The sequence below is a fragment of the Lepidochelys olivacea genome (assembly GCF_965140295.1).
Source record: "Lepidochelys olivacea isolate rLepOli2 genome assembly, chromosome: 14".
In the NCBI taxonomy this organism is placed as follows: Eukaryota; Metazoa; Chordata; order Testudines; family Cheloniidae; genus Lepidochelys; species Lepidochelys olivacea.
In genome coordinates, this window is record NC_140424.1 from 36,765,091 (window position 1) to 36,780,108 (window position 15,018).

Sequence of the window (15,018 nt, forward strand, 5' to 3'; positions counted from 1 at the left end):
TGTGCTGAATGGAATGTATATTCCTGTTTTTGCGTCTTTTTGTAACTTAAGGTTTTGCCTTGAGGGATTCTCTGTGTTTTGAATCTGATTACCCTGTAAGGTATTTACCATCCTGATTTTACAGAGGTGATTCTTTTACCTTTTCTTTCATTAAAATTCTTCTTTTAAGAACCTGATTGCTTTTTCTTTGTTCTTAAGATCCAAGGGTTTGGGTCTGTGTTCACCTGTACAAATTGATGAGGATTTTTATCAAGCCTTCCCCAGGAAAGGGGGTGTAGGGCTTGGGGGGATATTTTGGGGGAAGACGTCTCCAAGTGGGCTCTTTCTCTGTTCTTTGTGTAACACACTTGGTGGTGGCAGCGTAGGGTTCAAGGACAAGGCAAAGTTTGTACCTTGGGGAAGTTTTTAACCTAAGCTGGTAAGAATAAGCTTAGGGGGTCTTTCATGCAGGTCCCCACATCTGTACACTAGAGTTCAGAGTGGGGAAGGAACCTTGACACGCATCCTTGAAAACTGTACCTGTGATGTCTAACAATCCATGTAACAAAGCTTCTCCTGAATTATGGTCTGTTGTATCTTGACAGATGGAGCCTATGACTGGAATAGAGAAGGAAAACCATTCCAGGATACAGGAATTTATCCTTGTGGGCTTCCCCGGTAGTCAATATTTGCAGATCTCTCTGTCTGTGGTGTTTACCATGATGTATGTCCTGACAGTTGCAGGAAATGTTGCCATCCTAGTCCTAGTGAGGGCCAGCCATCAACTCCGCACCCCCATGTACTTCTTCCTTTGCTACCTCTCCTTGCTGGAGATATGATACACCACAGCTTGTGTTCCCAAGACCATTGCGATTTTCCTGGGGAAAAGCAGAACCATCCCCTTTCGTAGCTGCATCCTGTAGATATACTTCATTTTCTCTTTGGGGGGCACAGAATATTTCCTCTTGTCTACCATGGCCCATGACTGCTATCTGGCTATTTGCTACCCATTGCACTATAGCACCATCATGAACAGCACCTTGTCTGCTCAGCTGGCCCTTGGCTCCTGGGTGTGTAGTTTCCTGGCTATTTCTATCCCAGAATCTCTGAGAGTTAGGTTGTCCTTCTGTGGCACGAATGTCATTACTCGTTTCTTCTGCAGCATAGATTCCTTAATCATTCTCTCCTGCCCAGACACCTATGTGATAGAGATGGCAGCTTTTATCATCTCGATCATTGTCATCCTGGGATTATGTTCAATAACTCTGGTCTCCTATATTTACACCCTCTCCACCATACGGAGCATCCCGTCAGCCCAAGGCCGGCAAAAGGCCTTTTCCACTTGCTCTGCCCATCTCACTCTTGTGATTATATGGTACAGCTCCACCATCTTCCTGTATGTCAGGCCTTCCAGACAGAATGTCTTGGACATGAACAAGACTGTCAACACTTTGAATACTATAGTAACTCCGCTGTTAAACCTCTTCATTGACAGTCTGAGAAACAAAGAGGTGAAAGTGGCTTTACGGAAGGTTATTCAGTGGGACACGAAGTTGTTTTTGAATAGCTTAGATGTTACTGGGTCTGATTCTCAGCCTGTGCTCATGTTCCCTTTGGTAGTAACTGTCCTTGTTGTTGTTCTTTTAATCCTGGTTCCAATTTTACATTTACAACTTTTGTATTTGGGTAAAATTTTCAGAAGTGCCTGAGGGCCAGATTTGCAAAGGAATTTAGGCACCTAAAGATTCAGATAGGCCCCTAAATACCATTAAAGATGTGGCTTCTAGGAGCCTAATTTTTATTGAAAATCTACCAGACATGAGCTCCTAAGGGGCATATTTTCGAAGATATTTAGGTGTCTAAAGATGCAGATAGTTGTTTAGTGGGCTTTTCCAAAGCACTTCAGCAGATGAGGCACCAAATCCCATTGATTTCAGTGGTAGCTACAAATACTTTTGAAAATCTGTCCCTTAAAATCTCTCGAGAGGTCTCATTAGCAGCCCGTTGGCATCAATGATCATCTTTCAACTGAATTAAATGGCCTTTAGATCAGGCCCTATGTGGACATTACTTTTAGCAATTCACATTTAGGCCCCCATCCTGAGATCCTTACTCAGCTGGTAAATTATATTATTTTGAGTCGTCCAGTTGACTCTAATGGGACTACTCACACTAGGAAAGAAAGCTTGTGCATAAAGCGTGTGCAGGATCAAGATGTTAGTGACACTGAATCTGTACTCAGAAGTTTGTTCTAAGTTTAAATTTGTAGCAACTCCAGAGTTTTCATTATCTGTGATGTATGACTGGTTGGCCAACTCACACGACATTGTGTCTGTTCCCTGATTCAATAGCTGAAAAATAATTAAACAGCAGACTAAAGAACAAAATGCAGGAAATACAGAATGATGAACAACGATGGTGGATTTGTTTTTTTAATTAGTGAAGAATTTCAAAAAATCAACCTTATTTCCCTTTTTAAGGGTTCTAAGTTTGGGGGTCCTACATGTTGGTAAATGGAAACAAGTCAATAACATTTTTTATAAAGTTTTCCATTTAAATGTTGTCAAAAATTGAAATGAAAAATTTAATTAAAAAAAGAAAAGAAAAATTCACTAGAACAACAGTTCTTTACAAAAAATGTTTATTTTTGAAAATGGTCACTTTTCAGCAAAGAGGAATTACAAGGGAGAAAGAAGCTCAATTAATGGTGATCAATATGTTTTCACAGAAAGTGTTTTTTATCAAATGAACTTGATTTAACTGTGACATTTCTGATTGATGAAGGCAATGGTGTTGATGTAATAGACTTGCATTTTTCTAGAGGTTTGATTCAGGGTAACATCACACTATTTTAAAAAAAAATAACACTACACAAAACCAACAGTAAATTGGTTAAAAACTGGCTAACTGATAGTTCTCAAAACATAACTGTTCATAGAATCATAGAATATCAGAGTTGGAAGGGACCTCTGGAGGTCATCTAGTCCAACCCCCTGCCCAGAGCAGGACCAATCCCCAACTAAATCGTCCCAGCCAGGGCTTTGTCAAGTCTGACCTTAAAAACTTCTAAGGAAGGGGATTCCACCACCTCCCGAGGTAACACATTTCAGTGTTTCACCACCCTCCTAGTGAAAAAGTTTTTCCTAATATCCAACCTAAATCTCCCCCACTGCAACTTGAGACCGTTACTCCTTGATCTGTCATCAGCTACCACTGAGAACAGTCTAGATCCATCGTCTTTGGATCCACCTTTCAAGTAGCTAAAAGCAACTATCAAATCCCCCCTCATTCTTCTCTTCCGTAGACTAAACAATCCCAGTTCCTTCAGCCTCTCCTCATAAGTCATGTGTTCCAGACCCCAAATGATTTTTGTTGCCCTTCGCTGGACTCTCTCCAATTTATCCACATCCTTTTTGTAGTGTGGGGCCCAAAACTGGACATAGTACTCCAGATGAGGCCTCACCAATGTTGAATAGAGGGGAACGATCACGTCCCTCAATCTGCTTGCTACGCCCCTACTTATACACCCCAAAATGCCATTGGCCTTCTTGGCAACAAGGGCACACTGTTGACTCATATCCAGCTTCTTGTCCATTGTCACCCCTAGGTCCTTCTCTGCAGAACTGCTGCCTAGCCATTCGGTCCCTAGTCTGTAGCGGTGCATTGGATTCTTCCGTCCTAAGTGCAGAACTCTGCACTTGTCCTTGTTGAACCTCATCAGATTTCTTTTGGCCCAATCCTCCAATTTGTCTAGGTCCCTCTGTGTCCTATCCCTGCCCTCCAGCGTATCTACCACTCCTCCCAGTTTAGTGTCATCATCTGTTGATGGGAACTGTTGATTTTAACGGGTGATAGACACCTAGATGCTTTTGAGAATCCCACTAGGTTCCTAAATACCTTTACATATCTTGCCCTTGATGCCTGACTTATATGTATTGTCAAGGTTCCTCCCCCACTCTGAACTCTAGGGTACAGATGTGGGGACCTGCATGAAAACCCTACTAAGCTTATCTTTACCAGCTTAGGTCAAAACTTCCCCAAGGTACAAAATATTCCACCCGTTGTCCTTGGACTGGCTGCTACCACCACCAAACTAATACTGGTTACTGGGGAAGAGCTGTTTGGACGCGTCCTTCCCCCCAAAATACTTCCCAAAACCTTGCACCCCACTTCCTGGACAAGGTTTGGTAAAAAGCCTCACCAATTTGCCTAGGTGACTACAGACCCAGACCCTTGGATCTTAAGAACAATGAACAATCCTCCCAACACTTGCACCTCCCCTTTCCTGGGAAATGTTGGATAAAAAGCCTCACCAATTTGCATAGGTGACCACAGACCCAAACCCTTGGATCTGAGAACAATGAAAAAGCATTCAGTTTTTTACAAGAAGACTTTTAATAAAAAATAGAAGTGAATAGAAATAAAGAAATCCCCCCTGTAAAATCGGGATGGTAGATATCTTACAGGGTAATTAGATTCAAAAACATAGAGAACCCCTCTAGGCAAAACCTTAAGTTACAAAAAACATACACAGACAGAAATAGTTATTCTATTCAGCACAATTCTTTTCTCAGCCATTTAAAGAAATCATAATCTAACACATACCTAGCTAGATTACTTACTAAAAGTTCTAAGACTCCATTCCTGGTCTATCCCCTGTAAAGACCAGCATATAGACAGACACAGACCCTTTGTTTCTCTCCCTCCTCCCAGCTTTTGAAAGTATCTTGTCTCCTCATTGGTCATTTTGGTCAGGTGCCAGCGAGGTTACCTTTAGCTTCTTAACCCTTTACAGGTGAGAGGAGCTTTCCCCTGGCCAGGAGGGATTTCAAAGGGGTTTACCCTTCCCTTTATATTTATGACATGTATTTTTGTATATTTGTATCTAGACCAGTCTTATTATCAAAGTGTAAATAAACTTTAACTTTTACCTTTGTATCACCCTACCTTTTGGAAAATGTTTTACTTATTAAGGCTGGGGATTTCAAAGGAGTGTAAAGACATAGGCTGGGTTTACCAAAGTATCCTGAGAGAGTTTCAATAGAATTTTTGCTCCTATGTCCCTTTGGCATCTTTGGAAGACCCAGCCCTAATTAGAGCTGATTGGAATTTTCATTGTAGAGGAAATTTCAATAGTTTGAAATTGGTTTTTATCTCAAATCTGGATGAAAATTTAAAACATGCTGATACAGACTAATACGGCTACCACTCTGAAACTTGTATTTAGCTGTGACACCTTTCCCAAACCCGAAGAAGAGCTCTGTGTAAGCTTGGAAATTTGACTCTCCCAACAACAGAAATTGGGCCAATACAAGATGTTACTTCACTCATTGCTCGGAAAACTCCATCAAGGAGATGACATACGGGCACGCCCAATAAATGAGAAAACATTGACAACACTGTCTACCCAAACACTAAACATCTCCCCAGGCAGAGGAACCAGAATGGAGATGGGGTGGACAGGGGGCCATGGCCCCATCGCTTTTAAAAGTGGGAGGGCTATGTTCTCCCACTTTTTACTGGCCTTAAGGGTGAGTGATGGTGGGGAGGAGGCAGAGAGGAGCAAGCATGGGGAAGGGCCTTGGGGGAAGAGGCCATGTGGGGGTAGGGCCTTGGTTCAGGTGTAGGTGCCCCCCGCCCCCACTTCTAGGGAGCTTCCGGTGCTCCTGTGCCCAGGCACTCCCACCTCATAAAGAAACAAATCAATCCACCAGTAAAAAAAAAAAACAACCCTAAAATAAAATTTAAAAAATCTGAGAAAGAAGCAAGAACCAAACAACTTCACTGATACCACAATCATATTTTTTACCCTGAGGGGAAGAACAAAAAAAGGAATGGAGTCTCTGGCTCCTTAGGGTCTACTAGGGGCTTTGCTATGGCTCCTGATTTTATGTGGAAGGTACTCAGATAGCATGGTAATGGTTACAGTGTGGAATCCTATGATAGACAGATAGATTAGATTAGATTTAGATAGAATGAACTCCTGCAAGTCCTTCTTACATGGGATTATGGTTGGCACCTGACACAGGGTAGGACTCTGCACTTAAACAGGTCCCCTGTCTCTTTGTCATGTGCTAAAATTAAGACTTCCAGACCCACCAGCCATGCCCCCGCCCTCCCCCCCCTCACTTCCAGACTCCCTATACAGCAAAAGACTTGTTCCATGCAGCAGGGCCTGTAGGTGAAAGGCAACAAAAGTCAAAGGCCCCAGACTTCAGTCTTGATTTCTCTGAGTGATTTCTCTTCTTTCTTCAGCAAAGTAACATGCACCTTTCTCAGGTAGGAGAGCTGCCATGAACAAAGAGCGATAGACGGCTATTGAGCAAGCCCAGACTTCTGAAGTCACCATGTCTATATTTACCCAGATAGCAAAACACAGAGTTCATGATCTGATGCTGCCATATCCCACTCTGTCACACCAGCAAACAGAAAATCAAAAGCCATCAAACCCCAAGTAAAGTTTTGACCCCAAAAAAGGAGAAGAACCAGACATTCCGTGAAGTCCACTGGGTACTTTCTAACGGCTACTGATTTTATGTGGAAGGTACTCAGATAACATGGTGAGGGGTGGCAGTATAAAAGCATGAGACAGATAGATAGATTTTCATCTTACTTATACTGGTATAAACCGAGAAGAACTCCACTGACTTAGTGGAGTTAGTGTGGATTTACCACTATACATACAGCATTTTGCACAAAAAAATCACACACCATATTCTTATGGGGACAATAATGTCATCAGTTGATTGTATTTGTAAAAAAAACAGATAAAACCATGTTCATCAGAGAAATGCAGACATTTTATTCTAGTTGAATAACCTTCACCCAGTTGTTAGAGAGCTTATTCCTTCACTCTCCCACTTCCCTGGTCCTTCTCGCATGAACAGAGAGCAACAATACCCGAAGTCCGAAGGTGCAAACAATTTGATGTTTATTGGGGTGAACTTCCAGCAAGCTTAAATACAAGTTCCTTTTTCCTTATTTTCAAATCCCAACTTACTTCCTGTTTGCCCCTAATTTATATAGTAATATTCTTAGCTATACCTTAACCAATCATTCTACTGAAATTTAACTAACCAATCCTAACATACTGTAACATGATTAGCTAACCAATTATATCCCACCACAATAATTAGATTACACCCAGCAAAATTAATTATACAGCAGACAGAAACAATCACAGAACCAGACAGAGGTTATACAGACAAACAATAGCAAAGTGGGAACGATAATGACAAAATAATACAGAAGTGAGGATTTCACATCCTAGCTATTGATAAGTGAGTTCTTGCCAGACAGGATGCTATCAAACTAAGTTTCCTTTTACATTTTCTAGGCACTTCCCTTTCTCTGGAGGTGATAGGAATACAATCCTGTCCTGATAGTGCCTGACAGCCCAATAGCACCTTATTTCAATGTGACTAGTTTGGAATGTGAGGATGTGACTGTTCGCTTCCTAGCTTATGGCTGCCTCTGCTGCTTAGCCAAAGGCCTTAGCCTAAGAACAGGGCCTCAGACTGTCACAGTAAGAGAAGGACCTTACACTGGCAGACAGTGATTTTGATTCTTTCTTTTATACCTCTAACTAGCCAAGTGATAAGAATACACCTAAATTCTTAAAGTACAGGCCTTTACAGACAGGCCTGAATATCTATATCCTAACACCAGTCAGTTTCCTCAGGGAAGCTTTGATTTCCTTGTTCCTTATGCTGTAGATGATCGGATTCATCACTGGTGGCAGTACAGAATAGAGAACAGCCACCATGAGATCCAGAGCTGACGGAGAACTGGAGATGGGTTTCATGTAGGCAAAGACAGCAGTGGAAACAAACATGGAAATTACAATGAGGTGAGGAAGGCATGTGGAGAAGGTTTTATGTCGGCCCTGCTCAGAGGGGATTCTCAGTACCTTGGTTAAGATCTGAACATATGTCACAATTATAAAAACAAAGCAAATTAGTGATAAACACACACCAAATCCAATAACCCCAACTTCATTGAAGTACGAGTTAGAGCAGGCAAGCTTGAGTAGCTGGGGGATTTCACAGAAGAACTGATCCACCATGTTGCCTCCACAGAAGGTGATCGAAAAAGTGTTCTCGGTATGCAATGAAGCATAGAGAATTACACTGATCCAGGCACTGGCTGCCATTTGGACACAAGCTCTCCTATTCATTATAGTCTCATAGTGCAGTGGTTTGCAGATGGCGACGTATCGATCGTATGCCATGATGGTGAGTAAGGCGAAGTCGGCTTCAGCAAAGAAGATGAGGAAAAAGACTTGGGCGACACATCCAGAATAGGAAATGGACCTGGTGTTCATAAGGGAATTGGCCATAGATTTGGGGATGGTGACAGAGATGGAGCCGAGGTCTAGGATGGACAAACTCATCAGGAAGAAGTACATGGGGGTGTGAAGGTGGTGGTCAAGAGCTATGGCTATGATGATGAGAAGATTTCCTGTCAGGGCTGCCAGGTAAAGCACTAGAAAAACCATGAAGTGCAAAATCTGCAGCTCTCGAACATCAGAGTATCCCAGGAGAAGGAACTCAGTTACGGTGGTTCGGTTGGACATTTTTTTTCCTAGTTCATCGTGTGATGGCTGTGGAGGGAAGGACAAGAGCAATGGTCAGGGTTATAGCGAGAGAGGGAATGACTCTGATTCCCCTCTCCATGCTATCTCATGGTGTGAATGTCAAAGGTGCACAGCACTTGTCACTTCCATTGACTGGAGTAGTGAGGGCTCCTCACCGCTCACAACCAGGGCACTACTCTGGTGCGTTATCACAGGAGTGTAAATTGGCATCGCTCCCTTAAAGTCACTGGAGCTGGGTCAGTTTACACCATCTGAGGATCTGGCCCAAGATGTGGCTTGATCAAATGCAGGATGAAAGATGGAACAAAGTACAACCCAAATCCAACAATCTGAGCCAAAATTATGCCCCTATTGCTATAGACAGCAGGCTCACAACTTGGCCAACTAAAATACTAAAATGCCAGCACAGTCTGATTCCCACTTAACTGAGAAATACAGCACAGAATCACCCAGCTTCCCGCATGGCAGCTTTTCTGTGATGATTCCACCCCAACATCCCACATACCGCCTGATGCCTACTTACACGTTGATTTATGGCACCAGATCCCAGCTGCACTCCCACTGCTGGGTGATGATGGGCTGGTCGCATCGCTCAGTTGCTGATGGGTTGTGTGGTTCCCCTCTGTGACTTTATTTCTGTGCTGTGTGAGTCAGGAGACTTCGGTTCTAGTCTTGCCTTTGTCACTTTGTGACCATGGAGCAGTCACCGCTGCCTCTCTTTCCTCCCCTTCTCTTTGTCTGTCTCGTGTACTTTGAATGTGAACTCTTTTGGGGATGGATTGTGTCTTCCTATGTGCATGTTCTGTGCACATGTTGACAGTATTTTTGTTTAGCAGGCAGCAGTGTGGGACAGAGGCTATGATGGTAGAAGTGGAGATCTGGGTTCTAGTTCCATCAGCCTCCTGCCTGTCCTTGGGTAGGATAAAGAGAGACAGCCTTTGTCTGGGAGCTTCGACTCTCAGGGCTTTAGTTTAGAGAGGTTAGTATGCTTAAAACACATTCTCTGGGCCACCAACTTTGCTACTTACTCAGTTTTACCATCCTGCAGCTACCCCTTTGAAACAGACAAACACGTTTGCAATAGAGGGAATGGGGTTGGAGATTATGGTGTTATTGGACAATATTCATGTTCCCCACCATGGCAAAAAGCTAAGTTTCCAGGTAGGAGTCGTCAGACAATTTCTACTTTATTTCAAAGGAAAATTCAGTTTTCAGTTGAATATATTTTCATGGAAAGTCTCTGATATCCATCAAAATGAAAACTTTTTTTGATTATGGCTAAAATTTTCAGGTTCCAACAGTTTTCGGCTGAAACTGTTTGGTTCTCAATGAAAAGTCATTTTTTTCTGGTGGAAAAAAAAATCTGATCATCTCTATATATCTGCATAATTTGATAGTAAAAGTCCTAAAGAGTTCCAATTGAAATTCATATTTCTGATATTAAATTTGCCCCATATATTAATACTCTAACGTATTTAATTAAAATAGAAAACTTACTTTGTTGGTCTTTATTCCAATTTGTGATGCATTTGATCCGACTGTGTTAGGAATCATTGGTCATTATCTATCTAATCTATCTATCTATCTATCTATCTATCTATCTATCTATCTATCTATCTATCTATCTATCTATTCACACACTGCCAGGATTCTTTGGTTCTCTCTCTCTGTCTCATGCACCACCACTGTATTATCCACCAGCTGTTGTCACATCCCTTCGCTGGATGTCCTGAGTTGCAGGGGTCTCTCTGCAATTCCTAGCACAGATGGGCACTCCCTGCTTCCCTCCTAGGGCAGGCTTGGGTGAAAGGTGATGGACTAAATGGGATCAGGGACTGAAAGACAGTCCCAGCTCTAGAGCTGATCCTGGTTTGTGCCGGCTTCAAACAAGGTCAGAGCCCAAGATATCCCTGCTCTGGGGCTAAATAGCTGAATCAGGTCTCCAGGGCTGTGAGCCCAGCTCTGCTCTCACCTCAGGAGCAAACCATCCTGACAACCTGCCCTAGTTGACCCTAACCCCCCAGAGGGGGAACAGCCCCTGCCCTGCATCTCACATGGTGACAGCATCTCTTGAAGGACCTTTAGCTAAGGCTGGATCACAAAGGGGGTCCCCACAGGATGGCAAAATAAAACATATATTTGTAGCACACACATGGGCTCTACAATAGCTAAGAGCCTCTTGGCACCAGAGTCTCAGTTGGCCTGGAAAAGCCTCTTCCTTCATTAACTCCACGTAGTCACCTCTAGGGGAGCAGAGGTGTTTTTCTCCTGCATTGCACCAGCAGCTCTTGGGATGCAGCCACCAGAGGAACCCACAGCTCAGGCTGCCCTGGCTGCTTGAAGTTCCTCACTAAGAGACAAACACTAAAAACTAAGGACCAGGTCCTGAGCTGGTGTAAATTGATACACTTCCATTGACTTCAGAGTAGCGTGGGCTATTTACACCACTTGGGGATCTGACTCATTGATTTCCACGGAGCTACATCCATTTACACCAGCTGGGGATCTGGCCCATGACACAGTTTCCAACCCATATCCTTTGCCTGTGAAACTGAACCAAAGAAGAGTCAAACATTCGTAACCAGGCTCCTCTTTCCTAGCTCTTTGTCCACTGGGATGAATTACAAGTATAACTTGTAAGGGTGACAGAGCGATTCATTCCCACTTGGGACAGAACTGGGGACAGTGTTGTGGAGATTTTCTGCTTCTGATATTCAACTTTTATTGGGGTGAATAGCCCAGGTCTTTTCTTTCTTTCTTTCTTTCTTTCTTTCTTTCTTTCTTTCTTTCTTTCTTTCTTTCTTTCTTTCTTTCTTTCTTTCTTTCTTTCTTTCTTTCTCAGTAGTAACATTGTTTCCTTCCGGCAGACAACATTAAAATAAAAGGCTCCTTTGGCTGCAGATGCACTGTTTAAAAATGTGTAATTACATGAGACATTCATGTCAGAGAAACTGATGAAATACAAAGAGCCAGAGAGTAGAAATCAGCCCTAGACCTATTGGAATCAATGGTTCCGATTCTCAGCAAGTTCAAATCAGGGTCAGTGGAGTGAATGGGTCAGGGCCCCAGTTTTTGTAAATCACCTTTTGCTGCCTTGGACTCAAAGGGTCCAGATCTCCAAACAGCTGTTGTGTAAATCAGCCCCAGCCCCACTGAAGTCAATTACACCAGTTCCTCAGAGAATGTAAATTGGCAGAGTGCTATGGAATTCGGCCAGGTTACATGAGCTAAATATCTGTGCCGTGATGTTGAGCTTTTTGTTTGTTCCTGTCTCTGAGATTCTCATTGCTGAACATCACAATCCCATCTCAATGCTCCTGGAATATTCCAATAGCAGGGTTCATAGAAACCTGCAAGATGGGTACCCAACCAGTAAATGAATTGATGAATATTATTACCATCACAGCAACGCCCTTCTAGTTAAGGTTGCACCATGACTTCTGTTTAAAGGTCCTCCTTTCTTAAAAAAAAAAAAAAAGGAAAAAAACAGAAGACAAACTTAGTCAGATTCTTTTGAAATTTAATGTGCCTTAGGAGGGTGCAGGGTAGGATTAGTGACCTAAATGTGGGGTCATTTGAGCGAAGGGTTGTGGAGATATGAGCCCCATTACAAGATTCTAGGTTTGTTTATTTTGCTCAAAGCTAGAGATCAAACTATTGATGTGAGGCAGGTCAAACTGGTCTCAATCTGTCTCATTTTACCCAAGGTAGTGCACGGCCCCCACGAAATCTTGGGGGACCCGAAATGAGATTGGAATTTAAGAAAGTCTGCGTGTTGGATTGTGCGCTTGTGCCAATACAGAAGGAGGGCTAGAGGATTTCCATTCCCGCCATTTTGATGGTTTAAAGCTCAGTTTCTGGAAGTGCACTAGAAGCTGAATGGTTACTCGGATAGCTTTGAAATTTGGGTGCCTCAGGCAGGCCCGGGGTAGCATTCGAGTTCCAAATTTGTTGTCATTTGACCAAGGGCTTCCAGAGTTATAAGCCCCTCCATAACTTCCAGTTTCCTTCTGCTGCCTTGTATTGTTAAACTGTGAGGTACTAATGACTGGATCAATCACAGACCTCATTGAGATTGACGGCTGTGAATTCATCCTTCAATTAACATAACGAACGATAAGTTAACCAAAGGCCCCCACCTTAAGCTTTGTCTACACTACCAATTTTGTCGGTTGGGATGTGAAAAAACCACCCCAACCGACAAAAGTTTGACCGACCCAAGCGATAAAGGAAGAAAGAGCCGAAGGGTAGACATGGCAGTAAAGGTAAAAGCTGTAAGGTCTATAGTGTCGACATGGCCTAACTCCGTTGAGTTACTCACTGGGTGAGTAAGAGGAGAAACAGCTCCATTTCCTCGACTAGAGTTACTCTTTATTTACTCCAGCCTGAGGGCGAAAAGAATGAGTCTCACTGAGTCCAGTGGAATCACTCCTGGTTTGCATGGGGGGAGCGTATCCGCACCAATGACCAGTGTGGGAACACACAGGGATGCCATTAACGTCTCTCTGTTTCAACTGGGGTAAGTCAGCTTGGAAGCCCCAGCCCATGTTTGTAGCTCTCGCCGTTCCTAACTGTGCAACCCTGGACTAGGTCACTTCATTTCCTTCCCCACCTACATTTCCATCCATGCAAATGTCCTATGCTTGATGTGGCCACCTCTGTATGGAATGGGGGAAAATGAAACAAAAAACTTGTGAAATGAAGAAATTTCCTTGGAGAAATTTGCTCTAATGAACACACGGCGTGCACCTCTATGATCAACCCCTGGAACTGCTGAAGTCAGTGGGAGCATTGCTAGTGATGGCAGTGGGATCAGGACCGGGCCTTCCCTGCTATGTCAGAGCTGAGGGTTGTGTGGCTGACAGAAGAAGACTATTTCTACCAGGAAATTGCAAATTAATTTGAGATGGGCCCAGCTCAGACACTGGACTCTTTCTTGGGATCCTCACGTTCCCAAAGCTCAGTCTAGGGGGCTTAGGATCTGAGGTTCTGGTTCCACACTAAAGCCCATCCCTACAGAACCCACCTTCACTTTGACTGGCAACAATTGGCTCCTTTGATGGCTATTGCAATCTCCATGGAGAGATCATGTAGTGAAGAGGACTGGGAGCCCGATCTACCCTCTCCCATTTTGAGATGATCTCTTCAGGTCCGGGCTGGTCCATGGTCTCTGCTGAGGCTCCTCACAGGGGATTAATGCATTCTAGTTTGGATGGATGAGATGTTTAATGGGTGCTTTCATGACGTGTCCAAGGAGATGAGGCACAAAACCAATTTTTCACAGCGCTCAGAAGGGGAGGACACTGGGACACTGCTCACTGGGGCTGGGTTGAATAGGTGACCTAGACATGAAAACAGCCGCTTCATCTGTTATCTCCCAAGCCAGCATATCCCATCGTGCGCCGAGATGGCTATAGCATTCATGTGGACATGGGGTGTGAACGGAGACCTCCTCTCCTTTCATATGTCCAGTGCTGGAAGCAAAGACCAGGGACTGTCCTGCTCTCTAAAGATGGCTTTTCTGGGAACAGAGAGACAAGGTGGGTGAGGTAATATCTAGTGAGTAGAAAACAGCTCAACAGAATGGGCACCATGTATCCCAGGTACTAATTGCTGATTTCCATGGAGAGGCCTCAGGAATGGGCTTGGCCCTCTGGGGGACCTGTAACCGACTCTGCAGCATCCTGTGCAATTAGAGTGGAAGCAAGGGGGTGTGCGTGCTGCAGAATCTGGAACAATACAGTGGACACTTGCTCCAGGATGTGAGCTATGACAGGGATTTTCAGAGTGGTTTCATGGAAACAGGTGCCCAATGCCCATTGTCTGCACAATGGGAGTTAGATGCTTAACTCTCTTAGGGTATGTCTACACTATGAAATAAGGTCAATTTTATAGAAGTCAATTTTTAGAAACTGATTTTATTCAGTTGCTCGCGTATATCCCCACTAAGTGCATTAAGTTGGAGGAGTGCGTCCTCAATACCATGGCTTGCGTCGACTTACAGAGCGGTACACTGTGAGTAGCTATCCCACAGTTCTCGCAGTCTCTGCTGCCCATTGGAATTCTGGGTTAAGCTCCCAATGCCTGATGGGGCACAAACATTGTCGCACGTGATTCTGGGTACATGTCGTCAGGACCCCCGCTCCTTCCCTCCTTCCCTCCCTCTGTGAAAGCAACGGCAGACAATCATTTCATGCCTTTTTTCCTGGGTTACCCATGCAGATGCCATACCACGGCAAGCATGGAGCTCGCTCAGCTCACTGTACGTCTCCTGGGTGCTGCTGGCAGATGCGGTACTGCACTGCTACATAGCACCAGATCCTTGCCTTCATGGCAGACGGTGCAGTAGGACTGATAGTCGGCGTACGTCTCCTGGGTGCTCCTGGCAGATCTCGGTGAGGTCGATCGGGGCGCCTGGACAGACATGGCTATCCTCCTCTTAG

At 43.9% G+C, this 15,018-nt stretch overlaps 1 protein-coding gene and 1 pseudogene across 2 annotated transcripts; one reads left to right on the forward strand and one right to left on the reverse strand.

Annotated features, from left to right (window-relative positions):
* Nucleotides 1-701: 701 nt before the first annotated feature.
* Nucleotides 702-6,276, forward strand: LOC311530289 (olfactory receptor 6F1-like; annotated as a pseudogene). Its single transcript has 2 exons — nucleotides 702-1,511; nucleotides 6,235-6,276. The product of its transcript is annotated as an olfactory receptor 6F1-like (transcript).
* A 1,354-nt stretch (nucleotides 6,277-7,630) lies between these two features.
* Nucleotides 7,631-8,554, reverse strand: LOC311530290 (olfactory receptor 14A16-like; the record flags this gene model as incomplete). The annotated part of the gene is made up of 1 exon (XM_084646740.1): nucleotides 7,631-8,554. The coding sequence occupies one exon, from the start codon at nucleotides 8,552-8,554 to the stop codon at nucleotides 7,631-7,633; it is 924 nt and encodes a 307-aa protein (XP_084502866.1).
* Between the last annotated feature and the right edge of the window lie 6,464 nt (nucleotides 8,555-15,018).